This window comes from Paramormyrops kingsleyae, chromosome 2 (genome assembly GCF_048594095.1).
Source record: "Paramormyrops kingsleyae isolate MSU_618 chromosome 2, PKINGS_0.4, whole genome shotgun sequence".
In the NCBI taxonomy this organism is placed as follows: domain Eukaryota; kingdom Metazoa; phylum Chordata; class Actinopteri; order Osteoglossiformes; family Mormyridae; genus Paramormyrops; species Paramormyrops kingsleyae.
In genome coordinates this window covers 10182572-10204117 of record NC_132798.1, presented here as the reverse complement: position 1 = coordinate 10204117, position 21546 = coordinate 10182572, and the positions used below count along the sequence as shown (strand labels likewise).

Below are 21546 nucleotides of genomic sequence, written 5' to 3'. Positions count from 1 at the left end.
AGTATGTATGGAACAATCAAATGTATATCCACGGGGGGGAGGGGGGTTAATATTAGATAATATCACACCATCTGCGGTGCTCTGCAATGGCATAGACCCCCCCAATTCAACCATCCATCCATCGACCCACTTTCTGTACCCACTTGTCCTATCCCGGAAGCTACAGACACAAAGCAGGGAACAACCCAGGATGGGGCACCAACCGATGGCATGGACAATGGTCAGTCTGTGCTAAGTATCACCACAATGACAGATGATGAAATCTAGATGCTTTCAGCCAAACCCAGAAACTGGCAGCTAGGGTGGAGTGGGGGGAGTGGGAGCAAAAAACATGAAAATGTGTCTAATATCTGATGGAAGGGATGTAAATTCTATCGCCCTCCTTAAAGCTTTGTAAATGACTGTAGCATGTAGCTGTTGAGAACTACACTTTAAAGTGTGTGGTAGAAACCTTCAATCTATCTTCACTAATTCGTTTAGTTTAACGGAAACATAATGTGAAGTAAATTCTTTTTAAAACACAATGATTTCTCTCTTTGAAAATCTTTTGTACAACTTCACAAACTTTCCAACAGCAAATACAATGGCAATTCCATTTCTGATTGTACTTGTTGAACTCTAATTACTTTCTCATGCATCCTTTTGGGAATGTGCTCAGACAAGGTTTATGGCAGAGTTGAAAGCCAATCTAAATCCAGCCTTCATGTAAAAGGTAAGTCTATGGATTTGTTTTCCTGACCACACTTTTCTGGATCACATATCTGTGGTTAGACTTCTTGGTCAGAGAGGCTTTGTGTTGATCTTTTCACCAGGACTGCTACCACGTCTGCAAAAATCTGTAAATTTGCATTTTCATTTTGTTTCACTCTTTTTCCGCCACACAACATCCCCACTAATTTAGGTTCAGCTAAGCTCAAAATCTGAAACTTCTCCCATATCTGTTTCCAACACAGTAGAATTCCCCATTGGAAACCTCATTTGTAACCTGCAGGGATTGTGTATAGTTTATTAATAACTTCTAAATGGACTACCAGAAATCTTTCAGCAAAATTCGTTAAAACTTTCTGCTTAATAGTAGGATGGATGGTCAAACCCAAGGGAGTTTCTAGCTATTGAAAAGATCAGGGGTTAAGTCAAGTTACCTGGGGCTTGACTTTTTTGTTTTTGAAGGAAGATTGGCATTGGGGCTAAAATATTCAGGACTACAGCCCCGAGGGATCGGACCTAACGACGCCCATGAGCCAAGCCTAGAGATTTACCAGCCACATTTATCGACCTTTTAAATGTTTCCTTCGTGACACTAGGAGGAGTGCGTGGAGCACCGGGTCTGCGGCCGGACTGACAGTTTTTTTTCTTTCTTTCTTTTTTTCTTTATTAGACCACTCCTTTTTTCCCTCGGTCTCCAATCCTCTTCCTCACTTCCTCTGCGAGCTGCATACACTGAAACACAATGTAAAAGTACAAGAAGCGACAGAGCCGCCATAGATAGAGCCGCATCGGTAGCTTGCCTGGCCCTGGTTGAGAGGGCAGTCTGCTGGATGGCAAGTGAAATAAGAGCTTTGAAAGCGGTCAGCGAGCCCCCGCCAGCCCGCGTAACGCAGCCCTGCGCTCCCGTCCGTTCCTGAGCGTGCAGCATGACGCCGGATGGGAGCTGATTCACACACAGACACATACAGTAACACGGTGTTTCTTCGGTGAAGTTACTCCGGAGCTGCTGGTAAGTGAATGCTAGTTATGACCCGCTATGCATTAGCCGACTTATATATACTGAAAAGCCTTGTAGGTAGATTTTCTAAAGCTCTGTCTGTTCATTTTGATGTACAGTTGAAATAGAAAATGATCTTGGTAAATGGCTTAACTTCTCCATAACTTAAGTTTTTGGTAAAACACAGAAACTACTTGTGACGCGGTTGATTTCGTTTTGCTTGACGGCTTTAGGCGGCCGAATCGGCAGCCTTCACTTCCTAACGCTGAAATACGATAAGGCAGTTTTTCCCCTGTATTTGGCAGCTCTGCGCCCCAAACTATAGACACAACAGATTCTCCGCTTTTGCAGCTCTTTGTTCAGCCGTGTCTGTTTCTCATCTAACTGCAATCATTCCTACTTGATATGCATTTTCCCCATATAAACAAACAGCCGGTATAGGTGCTCATTTCTGTGGAGCTTTTTAGGGAAAACTGCTGCTGTTACCCCGGGGATCTCAGCACGCTTTTTGCGTTTCGTTTATGATTTTGTCCGAAGTGCCTTACATATGCTTCTCTCTAGTAAGTCAGATTAACTATCGTGCTTAAGTAGGGGAGTAAGACCCCTCCGGTAAAGTTAGTATTAGGAGTTAAACTATTGCTCTACGGATTTACTAACGCTTTACCCACGGGATTCAGTCATAGCGCCCCCTACAGCGCTACTGGAAAAACTCCCTCCTGGGGTTTGACCTTAAGAGTCCTCGACAAGTAGGCGAGCTCTTATCTGGCACTGATCTTATAGAATAATTTTGTAATAATTTAAAATCATGATGCGGCGCAGAATCTAGGTATGTGATTTTTATGTAAAGTAGGTTAACTTGATATTCAAAATGTTAGAGATCTGTGGGCATAGATGCCTTATGTGGAAATGGACATGGAAACTCTAGCTAATAGTACAGTGCCAAAGCATCGTGTCAGTCACTAAATGGTGATCCGCTGTTGTTGCTGAGTTTCTGAGTAGCTCTGCTGAAGTTATGTACTCAGTCCACTCTTCACTTCTCTTGACAGAACCACAAATGTAAAAAAATGGCATGAATTACACCAAAGAAGCTCTTTCTGGGTGACTTTGCCGTTATTCTTTCATGATTTTTATCCCTTTGCCGTTGAAGACATTTTCTCTTAAGTGCTGTTGAATCTCTTTACGTTAAGATGGGGTAGTTCAGACAGTAATGTATTCAGCCACTTTACAAAATGTATTTTATCTTAGGAAAAATACTCATTTTATCTACTTTTGGAAGGAAGGTGGTGGTCAGACTCTCTGCATCATGCAGCTACACATCTTCTCTCTACTTGTTGTTTACACAGCTATACCAGTAATAGCATTTTAATGAATGCACATTTTGTTTAAATGAGATCATCCATACCACCACCCAGTCCATCTATCCTCAGATTGCTTATCTGATACAGGGTCATTCTCCGTGAGATGCCAGTCTGTTGTTGGGCTTAAATGAAATGACTATGAATTTATAATCGGAGTAGTACTGATTCCTGAAGGCAGATATCTTACTTATGCCATTGTTTTTACATAAATGTTGTAGTATTGGTTGGGGCAGTGCCTGGCTCAGTGGGCTAAGCCTGTGTGCGTGTAATCAGGAGGTCACCAGTTCAAACCCAGCCTCAGTGCGTCCTTGACTAAGGCCCTTAACCCCCAGCTCCCTGGTGGCTGCCCTTCGCGGACAGCTTACTCTGCAAAGAGCAAGTTGAGGGAGGTGTAAAAGAAAAGAGAGAGAATTTCCCCACAGGGATCAATAAAAGTATCAATGATATTAATAATGATTATTATTATTAGTCAGTGATCGTCTTCAAGGTCTCTATATAAGCATCTGCATGAAAAAAAGCTTAATTTTGGGTCAGACAATGTACACTCTAATCCTACAGGAAAATTTTTGAATTTCTGAGGTGCAACTTGAAACTGTATATGAATGATAATAGTACATAAATGATCATGAGTAGGAACTTGACTATGCTTGTCTTCTGATCGATGGTGGTCCTTATGGCGATGTTCCTTATCTCGTGTTTGGAAGGAAGCAGATTGATACCATGCAGGTGAACGATGGCCCCAGCCCTGCCCCCATGTTCCTGCCTCCCTCCAACGGGAGCACTCACAGGCCGCCGGTGTACGTCCCGGGCAGGATCGCCCCCGTGCGCTCGCCTCCGAAGACGCCGTCCGCGCTGAAGCCGTCGACTCCACCCGAGCGCCCCGCCACGCTCTCGGTGTGCGAGGAGCAGCAGAAGAGGGAGCGAGTTCACATCCTGCAGCAGAACAGGAACGCGCTCATCTGTTTTGGCGTGTCAGCCGGAGCCTTTTTCCTCGTGCTCATTCTGGCCCTGAGCCTGTCCAAGGATATCCTGGACGGTGAGTCGGACTGGCTGGGACGGGGCCTGTGACAGCGGCTTCCTCTCCAGCTGACGTGATTTGGCCTTTGGCCTGTATGACTTGTGTGTTTATAGCACAGCACAGCTCATGTGTTCTCCAATGGTTTTACCACACAGATGTATATCACCAGCAGCAATATTCAGTAGTACGCAAACTGATTTTTTTCTCATTTTTTTCCCCCTTTGATGTGGTGTTTATTTAAAATAAGCTGGGTTAAGCTCCGGAACAATGTACTAAAGCATGAGGATGTCTAGAAGTTAGTGGCCAACTAGAGATTTATGCCTGTATTAGTACAAACACCAATTTATAATGGTGATATTTGCGCTTATAAATCTATGATCTTCCTCAGGAGAATCTCTGGGTGGTTTTTCTTAACATAATTCACTCCGCAAAGCTGCTAATGTCCCTGAACAGCATGACCACTGAAATGGAGCATATTTGATTTCCTGGTATCTTCCCATAGACCAGGTATGTCTGATGGGAGGTGCATCCCAAGCAAAAATCAGCAAACATAAGGATACGCTGGGGAGGCTTACTGTCTTAGGTTTCAGAAATCCTGATACTGCAAGGCTGTGATTTGTGCTGGTTTGAGCTTTCACCAATCAGTCCCATTCCCAAATGAACAAATTTCTGCAGTAATTAAAACATTTTGCACTTTCCAACTGCCAACAACCTTGCTACTAGGAGGGATGAACAACCTAAATCGCCACAAATCCCACAGAACCCTTACCATTAAAATGTTTGTTCACAGCTTTCCTGGCTTTATTTTTATCTCGTAAATCCTTGGCTGATATGTTAACACTAACCATGATGGTTGAATGGACAATTGATACTTCAAAGGTATGTAGATTGTCGGAATGCATTTGAGATTGGAAAATGTGGATGAAACTCCAAGCTTTGCTGACTATGAAGATGAAGTGGACCACTTTTGGTACCATAGTGTGAGGGCATTTATCATTGCCCACTCCTATTGTAAGGTGCTGCCTGTTGAGTGGCACAGAGGTTTTACAGCTGATGGAAAGTCAGAATTAATGTTCACCGTGAAGCCCCTATGAAGATCAGTCTGCCAGCTTTCAAACCAGCTCTCTCTTCTGTCAAGGCTTGCCTTTTCAACAGCAGTAGCTATGGAAATGCGTCCATCTGTAATGTGTGTCCCTGCTTGTCATTCCCCTGCAGAAAACTGCCCTCACCACAACCCTGCCCTTAGCAGCTGGAAGCCAGGGCACAGCCTGGAGAGGACAGCGGTCATTAAGAAGGGCAGGCTGCTCCGACTGGACGCCTCGGGGACGCTGCACTCTGTCATTATCCAGAGCGGAGGTGCATCTTCTCTTTCATCAGCATTTTGCCGTTAAAACGGTTCTATGTCCCTTAGAACAGAAGAGAAAAGAAATGTGTCCTTTGTAGATCAGAACATCTGGGTTGTATTTCTGCCATTCTTTTCTGTTATTGATTTGAATGATTTATCGTGTGGAGCATTGAATTCATAAAATGTCACATGCCTCTTGGTTGGGACCTTCTGCCATTTCACTGGGTGCATAATGTACCAGTTCATTTTGTTTTGGTTGTGTTCTTAGTGGTGAGTATTTCCTAATGAATGACTTGTTAATTTTGTTATTGCAGGTATGCTTGTTTTTGCCGATGATTCCGATGGTTCCAAGAACATCACCCTAAGGACTCGGCACATTCTTATTGAGGACGGGGGCGCGTTGCATATTGGTGCACCAAAGTGCCGTTACAGATCCACCGCCACCATCACCTTGGTCGGCCGCTCTGACGAGCCAGAGTCTTACAGCCTGCCTGACCTGGGCAGGAAGTTTATCGGGGTGCGAGCGGGTGGAACGCTGGAGCTCCACGGGACCCAGAAGCTCTCCTGGACAATGCTGACCAAGACCGTCCCATCATCGGGGCTGGCTTCTGGTGGCTATGCCTTCCAGAGGAACTTCAGCCGAGGCATAAACCTGCGGGTGGTGGACCAGGACAATGCCACCGTCATATACTCCAACCGCTTCGACACGCACGAATCGAAGAACGACAGCAGGCAGCTCCACGAGCTGCTGAAAGGGCTGCCCCCGGGCCGCATCGTGGCCATGGCTGTGGGAGACTCGGCTGTCAAGAGTCTTCTGGAGGAGACCAAGAGGACCATCGAGAGCATTCTGGGAAGTTCTTACGTCAACGATCTCAAGTACAGGTAACCTCGAGAGCTGATTGGCCAACCCAAGAACTGATTATTATAATAGACTGGAGCAAAGAAAAATCAATAGTTAACAAAAAATGGCTACAAGTAAAGTTTCCAAAAATATGGTCGCATGGATATAAAAGAAAATTTTCAGTATGTAAGAACGACAGGGTAAATTGCAGGTTCCACACTAAGGTCTCAAATTGGAGTATTGTTGAGTAATAAACTCAGCCATAACCTACCCACTGTGCTTTCCCCAAGCATTTTATAGCTTTGGCTGTTCTCTGGCCTGTAAATTAACGCCCCAGTGCCGTGGAGTATACTGAGCTTGTGCTAATGTGATGTACAAAATCATTTAGTGTGTCAGATTTAGTTATTGGAAGGAAGTTTCTTGATCTGGTATGGATGTGTCATTTAGCTAAAAGGCCTCATAGGCAATTGTTCTGGGAAAGTTTTATTGGGCAAAGTTGAGCAAGCGTTTTTTTTATTAAAAAAAAAAAAAAAAAACACTCTGCAGCCTGGCTCTTGGTCATGTTAAAGGGGAGGACCTTGCGTTAGGCCGTCTCCCACACTAACTCTACTTGTTTCTCAAAAGCTGCTGTGTGTGCGTGTGTTAGTTTTCAGTTACTAATAGGCCGTGCGCGCGCGCACACACACACACACACACACACACACACACACACACACACTGGGACTGTGAATACATATGGCACTCCCACTTGATATGTTTCATCAGTGAAAATTCCAGAGAATGTCCGCCCTTCCGGAAGCATCTTGCAGCAAATTAGGTGATCCTGTCTTCTGCTTTAGAACCAGCACCATGGTTTAACCCCGTGTGTGCGTCATAAATTTGGGATGGCTGTAGCACCCTGTGGCTGAATGAGACGACCCGAAATATGTTTGCACTTTGCATGTCCTAATAGCTGCGTAATTTTGAAATGCCGCTCTTCTGCAAAAACAACATGAGGACTTAATTTTCGGAACTCCTCCTTTGGGAATGCGACTGAGATACCAGCCGTGCCAGGGAATGCCAAAGAGGCGGGAAAGGGTTCTGATTTTGGAGAATCGGAACATTCGTTATTTACACGTTCAGCTTCTAGGCAAGGACCGACATAAAAAGAAGTTTTCCCCTTCGGAAACCAAGCATCTGAAATGAAAAGCCTCAGGATATTTTGAGCACAACTGGGATTATTGACACAATGTCAGTGGCCCCTTGAGTTTATTGCTCTTTGATATATCAAAGAAAAAGCTCCTGAAATGTCAAGAAGTTTTAATGGTTCCAAGAACAAAAACCAGATTTAAGGTTTTCACACCATCCTAGTAGCACAGTTGTTGGCAGTTTGAGAGTGAAGGCTTAACTTGAACTAATTAGTGTATATATTTGTTAATTTTGGTGCTTAATTTCTTGGGGAAGCAGAAATCTGTACCCAAGACTAAGCCTGTCACGATAATTACATTATCAACTTATGATTTATGGACATAACCTTGAATTTTTTCTGTCCTCGATATTGACAAATAGTTTTTATATAAAAATTAATGCCCCCAACATTTTGGCCAGTCCCACTGCTTCTACCCCCTCTCCCGCTGTCTGTCGCAAGCGTGGCTCAGAGCTGATTCATATTTCTCGTGAAAGCATGTGTGTCGTGGTGCACGCAACGTCCACAGTCTTAAAAATTCGTACTTCTCATGCCAACGTGCTTGGCAAAGCTGTTTTTAAGTGTCATGTCTATGAAGTGTGGTATGTATGTAATAAGAAGAATTTTACTGAAACTAACCATATATATATATATATATATATATATATATATATATATATATATATATATATATATATATATATATATATATATATATAACAAATTAACAAAAACATTTCTATAGACTGAAATAAAATATACAAAATAAAATATAAGCTACAACTAAATGGCAACTATAACTATTGATTACAAAATCAACTGAGATGAAAATCAGAAACGTGTAATACTTCCCATTACCGTTTGAAATACTGTTAAGCTAAAGTAATGATTTGTTTATATTTGGGCCTCTCATGCAAAGAACTTGAACGACAGAAATAGTCAATGGCAGCAAATCACAACACTTTGTAGTAGCCAGCAACGTCTTGCAACTTTCCGTCTCCCTCGAAATACAAATACTAAAACCTTAAGTAAAATATATAACAACTAGGACTGGGTATTGGCGATTCCACTCGGAACTGCTAACAGGGTAAAATTCAAGTTCTGTAGTAAATGCTTGCGTCAGTGATAATGACACACGTGTGTTAATTTATTTGTCCACAGGGCGCCTGGTTCTGCAGTGAATGAAATGCTATTTCCAGCGTGAAGGTTTCAACAGAAATATAAGAATATAACTTAATGCTGGGGACTGTATGTCTGTTTAGTTCAGCTCTTCAGATGTTAAAATTTGCTGAACGTGGCTTCAGTGGATGACAGATGGGGTGTCCTGGCCCCAGGGATGCAGTTTAACAGCTCTTTGGTCTATGCAGTCTACATTCAGCTCTCTCAGTGATCATAGATCATCTACGCAATGATAGGAAATTCAGTGTTCAACAGTTAGATGTTCCAGGAAAAAACAAAACGGCTAGGAGACCGGGCATGCAGCAGATCCTGACACATCCTGGCTCTCTCTGATACATTTATTAGGTCTTCTGCTGAAATTGGGCGGCAGTGTGATGCTAATTCTGTGTCGGCCGATGAGAGGAAGTCACTGGAATTTGTAATGGTCCCGATACGGCATGTGCATACACATTTAATGTGTCAGCACCTGGATACTCCTTACTGACAGGCATAATCAATCAAACCCCGGGATGTTAGATGCTGTGATCACTGGATGGCGCTTATGTCCAGGGGTTGTGCAGATTAACGCATTCATACGTACGCTAGTCTAGGTAACATGAACATTACACTGGAAGGAGGGTGATGTGGTTTGCAGGCTGACGTTTGCCTGGCCTGTATTACTCATTTCTGTCAGGGCTGGCTGCTAGAATGGATTCCCATATAACCTATAGCTTACACAGCTGGTGTAACTGCATTATTTATTTCACTTAAATGCTCTTATTAAATGTGTTGCTGTTTTTGGGTGCATAGATTACCAGGCATTTATAGCCCCGTTTAACTATTCTTGAACACTGCCTCTGACCACATCCTTAAGCACTAATACAAAAAAGGTGCTTGTGGGTGGATGGATGGAACTTTCTTTTTCCCCAATTGCAACATTTTGGACGGAAGCCTGGTCTATGCATTTAAGAGCCAGTGCTTGTGCCAGAGTAACACACGCAGTGCAGAAATGCGCTGACTCATCCTGTCACATCCTATCTGAGAGGACTGCCCGAGCTGAGGTCTATAACGATGTTGGCAGTAGCTGGGGTGTGTGGTGGTCGTAAGTGGAATTTAAAACGCCGCTCTCCTCTGGAAAGAATGGCATCTGTTGGAAAGTTGCACGTCCTGGTGGGGGGTGGGGGGTGGTGGGGGGGGGGCTCAGTCTACAAGGCTGCCAGTAAAATAAGCCTTTTTTTTTTTTTTTGGAGCTGTGCTAGTGAGACCACTGGGCCGCGGTTTGGGCGGGGCAGCATGTCTGCCCCCTCCCGTCAGCGTTCGCTTCGGGTCACCATGGCCCCTGTGGGGCCCGGTTCTGGATTGGCTCTGTTCTTGTGCGTTTATCCGGGACAGAGTGCGTAACCGGTGTCAGGAACTCTGTGTGGAAAAAGAACACGGTATCTGTTCCCGGCAGCGTCCTGCAAGGTCCGGAAGGTGAAACTCTGCACTGTACCGCTGTTTTAAATTAGGGCAGTGCTTCTTAGAAAATAAACTGCAAAATGCTGCTGTTCTGTGGCATCACTCAGTATTACCCGGGTGTTCGCCGGATTACTGCTGACCTGTTATGCTGTTCCTTCTGCTAAGATTTTAACTTCATCTAGGGGATGTAGGGTGGGACATTACGTCCTGTCAATTACACACTAACGTCTAAAAGTAAACGATGACGAGTGTGAAGGAGGAGTAGCCTTTCCAGTCACTGCTGACTTTCTAGAAGGGGAATCTGAGAACTTCTGACATTCCTCTATCTGGATTGAGGTCAGCACTCTTAAGTGATATCTGATGTTAATGGAGAGCTTGCTCTGCTTGCCAGGTTCTTGTCCAATACAATGTGGCTCAGGAAGACTTTTCACCTGGGTCAGAGTGTCAGTCCTGTTTTTCTCTGCTGTATCCGGCGAACGTGTTTCCAGCGTGCTGCTTCTGGTAATGATCCTGGAACACCATGTCGTCACGTATATGAAGAACTTCTGCAGGTCATCTCTAATCTCCTTAGGAAGTCCCTTTGCCTCGTTTGTCTGAAAAGAATCGGCTGACTGCAAAGGCACACATTGGCTGTGTTACCACCTGTAACCCCCCCCCCCCTTATTTCCCAGGCAAGCGTGGGCGCTGGTGTCTGTGGTGGGGGGCGGGAACGGCTCCTGCGTGGAGGAAGTGCGGGAGCACGAGAACCACGACACGGGCGGACAGGCGCTGGCGCGCAAGGAGTTCATCACGGTGGATGGGGTGCGCTTCAGCGTCAGTGCGTACAGCGAGTGGAAGAACGGTGCGTCATGCCTGCGTCGTCGTCCGGGTTCGAAAGCGTCGCAGTGCTGGCTTAAGAGCAGCTTCTGACCTAAGATACGATTTGGTGTACTTGATGATGATGATGATGATGATGATGTCGCTCAGTAATAGTTATCAGATGAGAGAGACAGATCTGTCTGTCTCTGTATCATCATTGGTATAGAGGTCCCTTCTTAATGTTATTTTATAATTATTATTTATCTATCTACTGTCTTATTGCACACTATTGCAATGTGTGATTCTTGCCCCATGTGAGCTTAATGCCTCATTCTGTTGTGTATGTGCACATGGACAATAGCCGGCTTTGTCTTTCTCCTGAAAACTAACCCTCGTCTTCCAGGCTTCCCCATATCCGGTTTCCAGGTGGATGCTGTAGACCAGGTGGTGCTTAACCTGAAGGATGACGCACGGAGCTGGAGGCCGGGAGATCGCATCGTGGTCGCCAGCACCGACTACTCCATGTACCAGGCTGAGGAATTCACCCTGCTGCCCTGCCCCCAGTGTAACCAGAACCAGGTCCGCATACAAGGTTGGGCAACAGATCTGCATTTGTCATTTCTGTTTGTATGACAGTGATGTAGTTCATTAGTGATTCCTCCTTTAAAGATCACAGTTGCTGCAGTTAATGAGGATTTGTATAACAAATGATGTTACTTAATGTATCTGGAATGAAGCTTGGTATTTGTTTATTTTGTTGGGCGTCACAAGAATCACTGAGAGAGACGTGCACGTTCCAAAACATGACATTCTTCGTTAGGAATGGCTCATTAGTTAGGATGTTGCTAATTACATAACTAATTGCTGTGTGTTTGGGAGCAAGCAGTAAATTATTACCAATTATTAATTCAAGCTAATGTTATCAGATGTTCTTGTGAAGGGACTTCACACTGAATTCTACTTTCATTCTTCTTTTTACTTTGGTAAGACTGTCCCGTTGGTGATTTCCTTTTATCCCCTTTGGGGTTGAATAAAGTGCTCAGACTCTGATTTAATGTGCATTCATCTTATGTCACCTGAATTCTGTTATTGTCATTGTGTCTTATTAGATTTTTACAAGGTGCCACTTTTTTATTTAACCTGATCAGAGTTTTGTCACAGAAGACATTGTGATGAATGTGCTAAAAGCACTAAGTCTCACATATTTGAGGACATACCTTAAAAAAAAAAAACAGAACTTCAGTGAATGGCTAATTAAACCAACACGAGGGACTCCTTGCAGTGGTAACCACTGCGAAGTAACTTCTGCAGTTTGAGCTGGTGCAGGATGGACTTGGTAATTGGTAATAAATCCAAAACCCTGGTTTTCACGAAACACTTGCCCTTCCTGTTCACTGAAGAAACATTACCGTAGGAGTCACTGGATCAATGGACTGTAACTAATGAAGATGCTCTGGCTTCTTTTTCCTGTTTGTTAGCTTGAGTAGCCCTTCATGACACTGTTCACCTTTATTTCAGCTTCAGTACTGAAAAATAAACTTTAAACAAGTCTGGGGTCTTAGAGCCGCAGTGTTGTCATGACCAGTCCCACATGGGCAATATTTGTTTGTTTGGCCAAGGGTCTTGTTGAGTGGAGCTTTATACAAGCCTGTCTATTCTCTGCATTATTACTGTAACCAATTCTCATATTTCACTGCGTCTGCATTGCCTGGCCTCTGAAGGCCTTCCAGAAACAGAGCTGCCCAGCAGTTATATTTAAAACATTTTATTTGTTGCCCGTGCCCCCTGTGCACAAAGAAATCTACTAGTTGACTGCAGGAATGTGCTGTAACGATTAGCATCGTGCCAAAGTTGGTATCTGAGGATTTGTTAGTAATTAGGATTACTGTCATGCTAAAGTTAGTATCTAAGGTTATGTTAGTAATAAGGATTGGCGTTATGCAAAAGTTAATATCTAAGGTTCTGCTAAGAAGTTTGATGGACTTCCGGGAGGCCTTAGAGAGAGCAGATGTGGTCATGGCCTTAAGTCACACTTGGTAGATGGTGTCAGAAGCTGAAAGGGAAGTCAGTTCCTCATAGTGTGATGGGTAACAGATTGTGGTATATGGCACTGGCTGTAAAGCTCACTAACGTGTGCCGCTCGGGGTGACCCGTGCAGCGCGGTGCGGAGAGAGCCTGCCTTTCCTGGGTGGGCCGGAAGACGCGTTTCCTCTCGTTGGCACTGCCTGTTTTTGTGCCTGACAACAGAGGACTTCCTCTTGCAAGGGACTACTTCATGCATGACTGCCAGCTGTGTTGGTAGACAGAATTTTACGCATTTATGTAGTAAGGTGATTCGTGTTGAGTCCCTTTGGTGATCATATCAGCGACAGAATAGTTTCTTTAAGAAGGGAATGACGACCATCTACTTTAAACAGTGTGTCTACATTTGTGCATATTTGTCAGCCCTGTCCTTCCTCCCCAGTAGGGCGCCCCCTGTCCTTCCTCCCCAGTAGGGCGCCCCCTGTCTCGTCCCCTATCCTTCCTCCCCAGTAGGGCGCCCCCTGTCTCGTCCCCTGTCCTTCCTCCCCAGTAGGGCGCCCCCTGTCTCGTCCCCTGTCCTTCCTCCCCAGTAGGGTGCCCCCTGTCCTTCCTCCCCAGTAGGGTGCCCCCTGTCCTTCCTCCCCAGTAGGGCGCCCCCTGTCTCGTCCCCTGTCCTTCTTCCCCAGTAGGGTGCCCCCTGTCACGTCCCCTGTCCTTCCTCCCCAGTAGGGCGCCCCCTGTCTCGTCCCCTGTCCTTCCTCCCCAGTAGGGCGCCCCCTGTCTCGTCCCCTGTCCTTCCTCTCCAGTAGGGCGCCCCCTGTCTCGTCCCCTGTCCTTCCTCTCCAGTAGGGCGCCCCCTGTCTCGTCCCCTGTCCTTCCTCCCCAGTAGGGCGCCCCCTGTCTCGTCCCCTGTCCTTCCTCCCCAGTAGGGCGCCCCCTGTCTCGTCCCCTGTCCTTCCTCCCCAGTAGGGCGCCCCCTGTCTCGTCCCCTGTCCTTCCTCCCCAGTAGGGCGTCCCCTGTCCTTCCTCCCCAGTAGGGCGCCCCCTGTCTCGTCCCCTGTCCTTCCTCCCCAGTAGGGCGCCCCCTGTCCTTCCTCTCCAGTAGGGCGCCCCCTGTCTCGTCCCCTGTCCTTCCTCTCCAGTAGGGCGCCCCCTGTCTCGTCCCCTGTCCTTCCTCCCCAGTAGGGCGTCCCCTGTCCTTCCTCCCCAGTAGGGCGCCCCCTGTCCTTCCTCCCCAGTAGGGCGCCCCCTGTCCTTCCTCCCCAGTAGGGCGCCCCCTGTCCTTCCTCCCCAGTAGGGCGCCCCCTGTCTCGTCCCGTGTCCTTCCTCCCCAGTAGGGCACCCCCTGTCTCGTCCCCTGTCCTTCCTCGACCCTCCAGGCCCTGAGTAGGTGAGTTAGTGATGACATTCGTTCTTTCCTTCTCTCACAGGAAAACCCCAATTCACGCACGTGGGCGAGATCCTCGATGGGATCGATATGAGGGCGGAGGTTGGCCTCTTGACCCGGAATATCCTGATCCAAGGGGAGACAGAGAACGCCTGCTATGGAAACAACTGGTGCCAGTTCTTCACCTATGATACTTTTGGGGGACAGATCAAGGTCTGTGTGCACCCATGTCCCATCGTACCACCTCTCAGGTCTACCCCAGAAAATGAGTCTCACTATACCGCAGGTCACAGTTAGGGTTGGCACCGATACTGGTGTCAAAACGATATTTTTAAGAGTGCTGGCACTAGCTACCATAATTTACACACTAAATACCTTAAGCATTATGTACATGGGACTTTCAGGAAACACTATGACATGCTTTGGGTCTTTAGCACATGTTGGACACACACACATACCAGTGATGGTTTGTGCTGCAATATCATGGCGGTCCCTAGGCCCGCAATTTGTGTGTCACTGCTAAGGGCTACCAAACTATTCTAGAGGACCATGTTCAACCACTGATTCAAAGTGTAAAAGTGAAGTTGAACATCTCCCATGACCTGCACAGTCACCAGATCTGAATATTATTGAGCCACTTTTGGGGTGTTCTGGAGCAGCGAGTCAGGAAGCGTTTTCCTCCACCAGAATCACGTGGTGATATGGCCACTGTTTTGCAAGAGGGATGTTCTGAAAATCAGGATTTGTATCCATCATTGCCAAGACAAATTGATGCTGTATTGGCTGTAAAAGCAGACCCTGTACCGTACTGATAAATTATAGGTCTAAAACCAGATGTTTTGGTTTCACAGTGTAACTCCTACATACACACACACACACACACACACACACACGTATCTATATATATATATATATCATTCTAAAAATAGTTTCCCCATGGAGATGAATATAGTATCACTGTTGTATCCTGTGTATACAGTGACTTCTCTCTCTCTCTCGCATCTCATTAGTAGCCTGACCATGTCTCTACCCATGTAGATCCTCGGGAACTTCAGCGCCGCGCACCTGTCCCACGTGGAGCTGAAGCACATGGGGCAGCAGGTCAGGGGCAGCTATCCGCTGCATTTCCACATGTGCGGCGACGTGGACCAGCGCGGCGGCTACAGCTCGCCGACCTCCGTAGACGCCCTGTCCATCCACCACTGCTTCTCCCGCTGCATCACCGTCCATGCCACCCACGGCCTGCTGGTGAGCTCCTAGCCGGGAGATGCTGAAAGTGTGGTGCTTCTGTGGCCTTGATGTTCACACTCGTATGCTAACCCAAGCGTAAGGTCATATCACTTGGCACTGTCTAAATGACATCATGCTGGGCTTATAGATCATCTTTTACTTTTCAGGTAGATAAGACATATCTTGAATATTCTTTCTTAGTGTACGTTGTTTTTTTATACCTTAATACAGGGGCAGGCAATCTTATCTGCAAAGGGCCGGTGTGTATGCAGGTTTTTGGGGTAACCTGTAGGTCAGCTATTCAAACCCAGGTGTGAGGACTCTTCGGCCAATCAGTCCTTTAATTAGTAATCTAATTAGAGAGTTGCAGCGAGTACCCGCATACACACCACCCCTGACCACCCCTGCCTTAATGAAAACATTTCTAGGATTTCCCTACTTTAAAACATGTTCTTCATGACATTCACCCACACAGTTCGGAGTTTAATACCCTGTTAACCTTTCCGATATGTGATGATCTGCTTTCCTGTTATGTTCCATCACTGTTCCACTCACTTTTTTTTTTGTGTGTCCCCTAGATAAAGGATGTTGTTGGTTACCACACCCTGGGGCACTGCTTTTTCCTGGAAGACGGCATCGAGCAAAGGAACACCTTCTTTCACAATCTGGGCCTGCTTACTAAGCCCGGTACCATTCTACCCACAGACCGCAATGAGACCATGTGCACTTCGATCCGAAACAATGTTTATGGGAGTTACGTCCCGGTACCAGCAACGGAGTGCAAGTAAGTGTCACACGCCAAGGTGCGTGTTTGTATGTACATGCACACGCCTTCAGACAGGTGGAGATGAGCCTTTTTGTGTAAAATTATTTTTACACCAATTTTTACCCTTTTTTGTAAAAATTGTGTAGTCTTATATAGGCATATTTCATTAAAGATATTTATGGTTTTAGCTTCAGTAGTTGTTGTATTTGCTTATAACTGAAATATCTGAACTCCATTACAAAGAATGTAATTTTTTTTCCCATGTCGGGAATAAAGCTACTTTTTCACATACTACACGCTCAAAGTCACATTTCCACATACTACACGCTCAAAGTCACATTTCACTAGTGGCGTTGCCCCATGTCCATGGGTTTAAGGAAAAACAAAACATTCTAGAAATGAGATACTCCTCTTTAACTTAATTGTGCTCAGTCTGTTTTCCGTCGACCCATATTAAAAAGCAGTTTTACTTTTAGAAATTTTGCGCGGCTTAAAGTATTCATCTGAATCCTTTAGAAATTAAAAATTAAACTCAAGTTTAAAACAAAATAGTAAACTTGAGAGTAATCCAGAGACACCAATGTTTTGCTGCGCAGCCTCACTGTTATGTCAGAGGGTGTTCATTAAAAACACTTAAGGGATAACGTGTTGTGGGCTGCCTGTTTGGGCCCATTGCGTGCTGGGTGTGTCTAACAGCTCACTGCTTCTCAGACAGCTGGGGCTGCGACTTCAAGGGAGAAGCCTGTTTGCTGATGGCCGTTTTTGAAAGTAACAAAGGGGAAATGGTGGCCATGGTTTGCATTTGGTGAGGGAGGAATGTAGATTGTTGGGTTTTATGTGACGGCGGGTGGGTGCCGTGGAACGCCAGGAACCCTTCTGCTCTTTTATTGACGTTGGGGACAGATTTATGAGATGGGTTGAGGTTATGTGAGCCCGTTTCCTTCTGAGAGAGCCGCCCCCCCTCTGAGTGTGCGTGTCGCATGTGGTTTTAGGGCTGTGTCCACATTCTGGATCGCCAACCCGAACAATAACCTCATCAGCAACGCTGCAGCGGGCTCTCAGGTACGACGACTGGCACGGGCTGCTTCAAGGGGAGCGCCGAGGGTCACGTAGCGGGAGTAATTTAATAGATAAACGCAAATTCGAAATTAAAGATTATGGAAGGCTAATGAAACATTTTCTATAGCTGTTTATCCAGACTTGTCTCAAATAGGACAAGCCAACACACACAATATTATTAACTGCTTACTCATGTTGAGAAGTCTTTGGAAAAGGATTAGAATAGATTCACACTACCCCCTTAGAAGCCCAGGGACCCCTGGAGTAGCTGTTACTGTAAATTTGTGAAATCGAGTTTGAGTTGTAATAACTGCTAAGTCACATCGTGGTAGTAACTGACGCAGAAGAACAGCAGACAGCTGAGGCTGTGTGTTACACATTAAATATCACTTATCCCAGCTTATTGTTTGTTGTGCATCAACTCTGTAAAGTAAGAGCGCAGCTGTCGGGGGGCCGGGGGTGTCACGTTTCTGCTTGTCGTTTAGGATGCCGGCATCTGGTTCGTCTTCCACGCGGCCTCGACCGGCGAATCCCACGGGCGTGTCCCCGAAACGAGGGCGGAGCTCACCCCGCTGGGGGTCTTCTATAACAACAGGGTGCATTCCAACTTCAAGGCAAGGCTGACGCTTGGAGCTCGCCGCGCAACCCGCAGCTCCAGCAGCTGCGCCCACTTTAAGCTGCCCTCGTGTGTGGCTTGACACCGGCTGTCTCCGTTTTGGTCCCAGAGTGAAATGCATCTTTAAAACCACATCGCTGAGTGAAAAAGCTTTGCTGTCACATGTTGGGCAGTTTATCTGGAAAAGGATTTCCTACAGTGTACCCTAACCACACAATGTGAATTCTCTAGAAATGGTCTTTAATTTTCGTTATCGTTTAATATTGGGTATCTGAGCTCCCGGGCATGTTTTTTATTTTTATTTTCAGACATAATGTGAATTTGTCATTATTAGATTAGCAAATAGATAATTGTATTTTGGTGGGTAACTTGTATTGAAATGGTTTAGGAGATATTTTAGATGTTTATCGCTTCTGAGGTGCCGGTTGGTGTTTGAGGTGATTGTGCCGATTGCTGTATGTAGGATGAAACTCTTTGGATAATGTGATGCCTTGTGGATTTTTTATTTTTTTTCCTTTTCCGTTTAACTGGTGGACTTGTGGAGAACTATGCATTGTGGGTGGAGTGTTTCACCACTCTGCAGGGGAGATGTACCCACCTTGTGTCTCCTCTGAAGGACCGTCACTTCACATTCCCCCCCCCCCCCCTGGTTTCAGGCTGGCCTATTCATCGACAAGGGTGTGAAGACCACAAACGCAAGTGCTGCTGACCCTAGAGAGTACCTGTGCTTGGATAACAGTGCCAGGTGAGGTCTGCGTCTAGGTGATGTGGGGCGGTCTGTGCTGGATTGAGCACTGAGAATGTGAGGAATGAAGACCATCAGCCATTTGTAAAACCTACAGCACTAGTCCACAGAGAAAGGAATGAGCTACTATGTCATTCATTCTGCACCTGGACCATACTGCATGTACATATGGGGAATGTTCCCAGGGCTGCCTTTAAACTTTGTGCAGCCTTAAAAAATCAAAAATTTAATTTAAATTTACCCCATTTGTATGTAGTGAGCTTCTTGTATGTTTGTCCAGCCTGCTCCACTATGGGAAATAATACTTTACTTCTGCATTAGAATTAGAAGATCAGACACACAACAATGAAATGTCTCTTCTGCATTTAACCCATATGTGACATAGCAGGGGGCAGCTAATTCAGCGCCCGGGGGTAAGTGCTTGGGGGCGGTACCTTGCTGGTCAGGGATTCAAACCAGCAATCTTTCGATTACAAGTGCGCGTCCCTAACCATTAGGCCACCACTGCCCTTGTACTGCACTATAAAGTCAGACTTTTAACTTGAAAAGAAAGATAAATGACGTCATTAAAAACATCAAATTTTGCTTGAACTGTGTGGCTATGGGAGAGTGGTGGTAACTGCCACAAACCTTGTGTTACAGGGAGATGAACTAAATGAATAGTACTGTAAGTAGGTTTCACATCTGCAGGTTTTGTTTATCATTTTATCATTCTGATTGTTGGTTTTTTTCTTTTTTTTTTTGAGACGTCCGTTCACTCCTCCAGGGAGAGAGATGAACTCTAGCATAGGCCTGTATTTGCAAAGCGCACAGTACCGCAGTACAGAAACGCACTGTTGGGGTCTGCTGTGCCGTGAGAGTCCTGTGATAGGCTCTGACCTTGTTTGTAGAGCCCACATGTGCGAGAAGCGACTGTAGCTGGCCCCGTTCCATTGTAGGCGGGGCGAGACCCCTCATCGCCCCAAAACCTGTGCTGAACAGTAGGATCTGGCCAGCACGCCGTACCGCTCGTGGCCAGACAGGAAGAGCATCTGGCAGGGGGACCGCAACGCCCCTAAAGCAAACTGCACCTCGTCCACACTGGGGGCCCATCAGTCCCAGTTCGTTTACAGAGAAAACAGGCCTCCGGCGATGGTTTCCATCACGTGTTTTTCTGGATATGGAATATCTCGGAAGTTCCTGTTGGGACTTTGAAATTAGCTGTGGACACATGGTTCTCTTTAGACGGACTACTAAGTCACGTCTTTACAGGGCTGGGCCGAAATAGAATTATCCATAAATGTCGAGGCCTAGTGATGAGCCAGTGATAAAAATGATTTATACCAAGACTGTTAACTTTTTTTTTTTTCTTTCTATCCTGTTTCACGTTTCTGTATTTAAGGTTTCACTCTAGATGCAGGTTTGTTTGAAGGGTTTATTTTTATTGTAAATATTTTATTGTAAGAATGTGAATGGTGTGTGAGTGTGTCCTGTGATGGGTTGGTGCCCCATCCTGAGTTGTTTCCTACCTTGTGACCGTAGCCTCCAGGATAGGCTCCGGACCCCCTGCAACCCTGAATAGGATAAACGGTTACAGAAGATGGATGGATGGATGGATGTAAACGTTGATTAATCTTTGCCCATATCTTCCCCTTTCAGCATCTAATTTTGAAGAAACTTTGTTCAACCAAATACCTCTTATTGTCTGAATTTGTTACCACTGCCATTGCAGATTCCGACCTCATGAGAATGCAGACCCAAAGCGGCCTCGAGTCGCAGCCGTTATTGACACCCTGATCTCCTTCAAGAATAATGACTTGGGTGCCTGGATCCGTGGTGGGGACATCGTCATTCAGAACTCAGGGTGAGTGATGGAATCACTCTCATTGTAAAATGAACAGATGCCATCCTTCAAGCATGTGACTGGTGTGGTCGGGGAACAAGGTCCCTTCATGTAGCAGTGGGAGAAAGGAGAACGTTCCACAAGACGGCGTTTCAGCAGGATTCATTGAAAGATGGCTTCCCATATTTTAGAATCTGTCCAGCTGGCCATACTTATTCTTAGCTTTTTACTCCGTCCGATCTGGACCAGCTGGGTTCCATTATAAGAGGAGACTGTTAGCTTGGGGCTAGGTGATTATGCACAAGGGGGGAAATGAAAAGCACCAGAACACAGCCTTAATGGGGGGGTGGGCTTCAACCTTAACTTTTCTACTCAACCTTGTCTGTCCTGTTGTGAAGAAATCTGTATGTCCTCCTCAGCTTAGCCCACCGAAACAGTGCAATTGAAATTTCTTAATAGATGTTACACGTTTTCAAGCAGATGTCGATTTTTGTTTTGGTTGTATTTTCTTGGCTCTACATTGTCACATATAGTTTAGTTATACTTTAGTCCCTGTCAGGTTGCATCAAAGTCAGAAGTATGACATTGAAAATATGGACATACAATACAATTCACACAACAAACCCACAATATGCTGTCGTACAGCTATAATGCATTGAACGTTTAAAGCCTCTGGAAATGACTGTTAAACAAAAATTAATCTTGGTGTTGTAACATATTGGAAGGGTTTATTTCAGTCATTTTTTTTACTTAAATTGACTTCACTGATTTGTCTGTCTTAGGGCAGAATAATATTTTATTGTTTTATCTTAATACAAAGAATTCTTTTGGAGGTCATTTTTTAGACTCTTAGTCATGCCACAGGTAATGGAGAAAATTTTTGAAACTGGATACCAAAATTGATAAGCGGTTGCAGCATAGATAGAACCACTTAACATATTTTTGTTCAGTATGCTACATTGTTTCTTTGTTACATTTAACAGCAAGCACTTTAATTCCTTTTTAATATGTGTAATTATATCCAGCTTACTGGGACTTGTTGCTTTTTTTATT

General features: G+C 45.4%; 1 protein-coding gene across 2 annotated transcripts in view; it reads left to right on the top strand.

Moving 5' to 3' along the window:
* The first annotated feature begins 1350 nt into the window (after positions 1-1350).
* cemip2 (cell migration inducing hyaluronidase 2) overlaps positions 1351-21546 on the top strand; it is a 31744-nt gene continuing 11548 nt past the window's right edge. The window contains exons 1-13 of one of the 2 annotated variants that reach the window (XM_023803278.2): positions 1351-1717; positions 3772-4099; positions 5297-5437; positions 5741-6308; positions 10720-10889; positions 11250-11438; positions 14299-14468; positions 15294-15503; positions 16064-16269; positions 17244-17313; positions 17796-17924; positions 18583-18671; positions 20383-20514. In XM_023803278.2, the coding sequence (XP_023659046.2) occupies positions 3784-4099; positions 5297-5437; positions 5741-6308; positions 10720-10889; positions 11250-11438; positions 14299-14468; positions 15294-15503; positions 16064-16269; positions 17244-17313; positions 17796-17924; positions 18583-18671; positions 20383-20514 (2390 nt within the window). In that variant the 5' untranslated portion in view covers positions 1351-1717; positions 3772-3783. Of the gene's footprint in view, positions 1718-3767; positions 4100-5296; positions 5438-5740; positions 6309-10719; positions 10890-11249; positions 11439-14298; positions 14469-15293; positions 15504-16063; positions 16270-17243; positions 17314-17795; positions 17925-18582; positions 18672-20382; positions 20515-21546 lie in introns of both variants that reach the window. The other variant, XM_023803277.2, reaches the window with a different exon arrangement.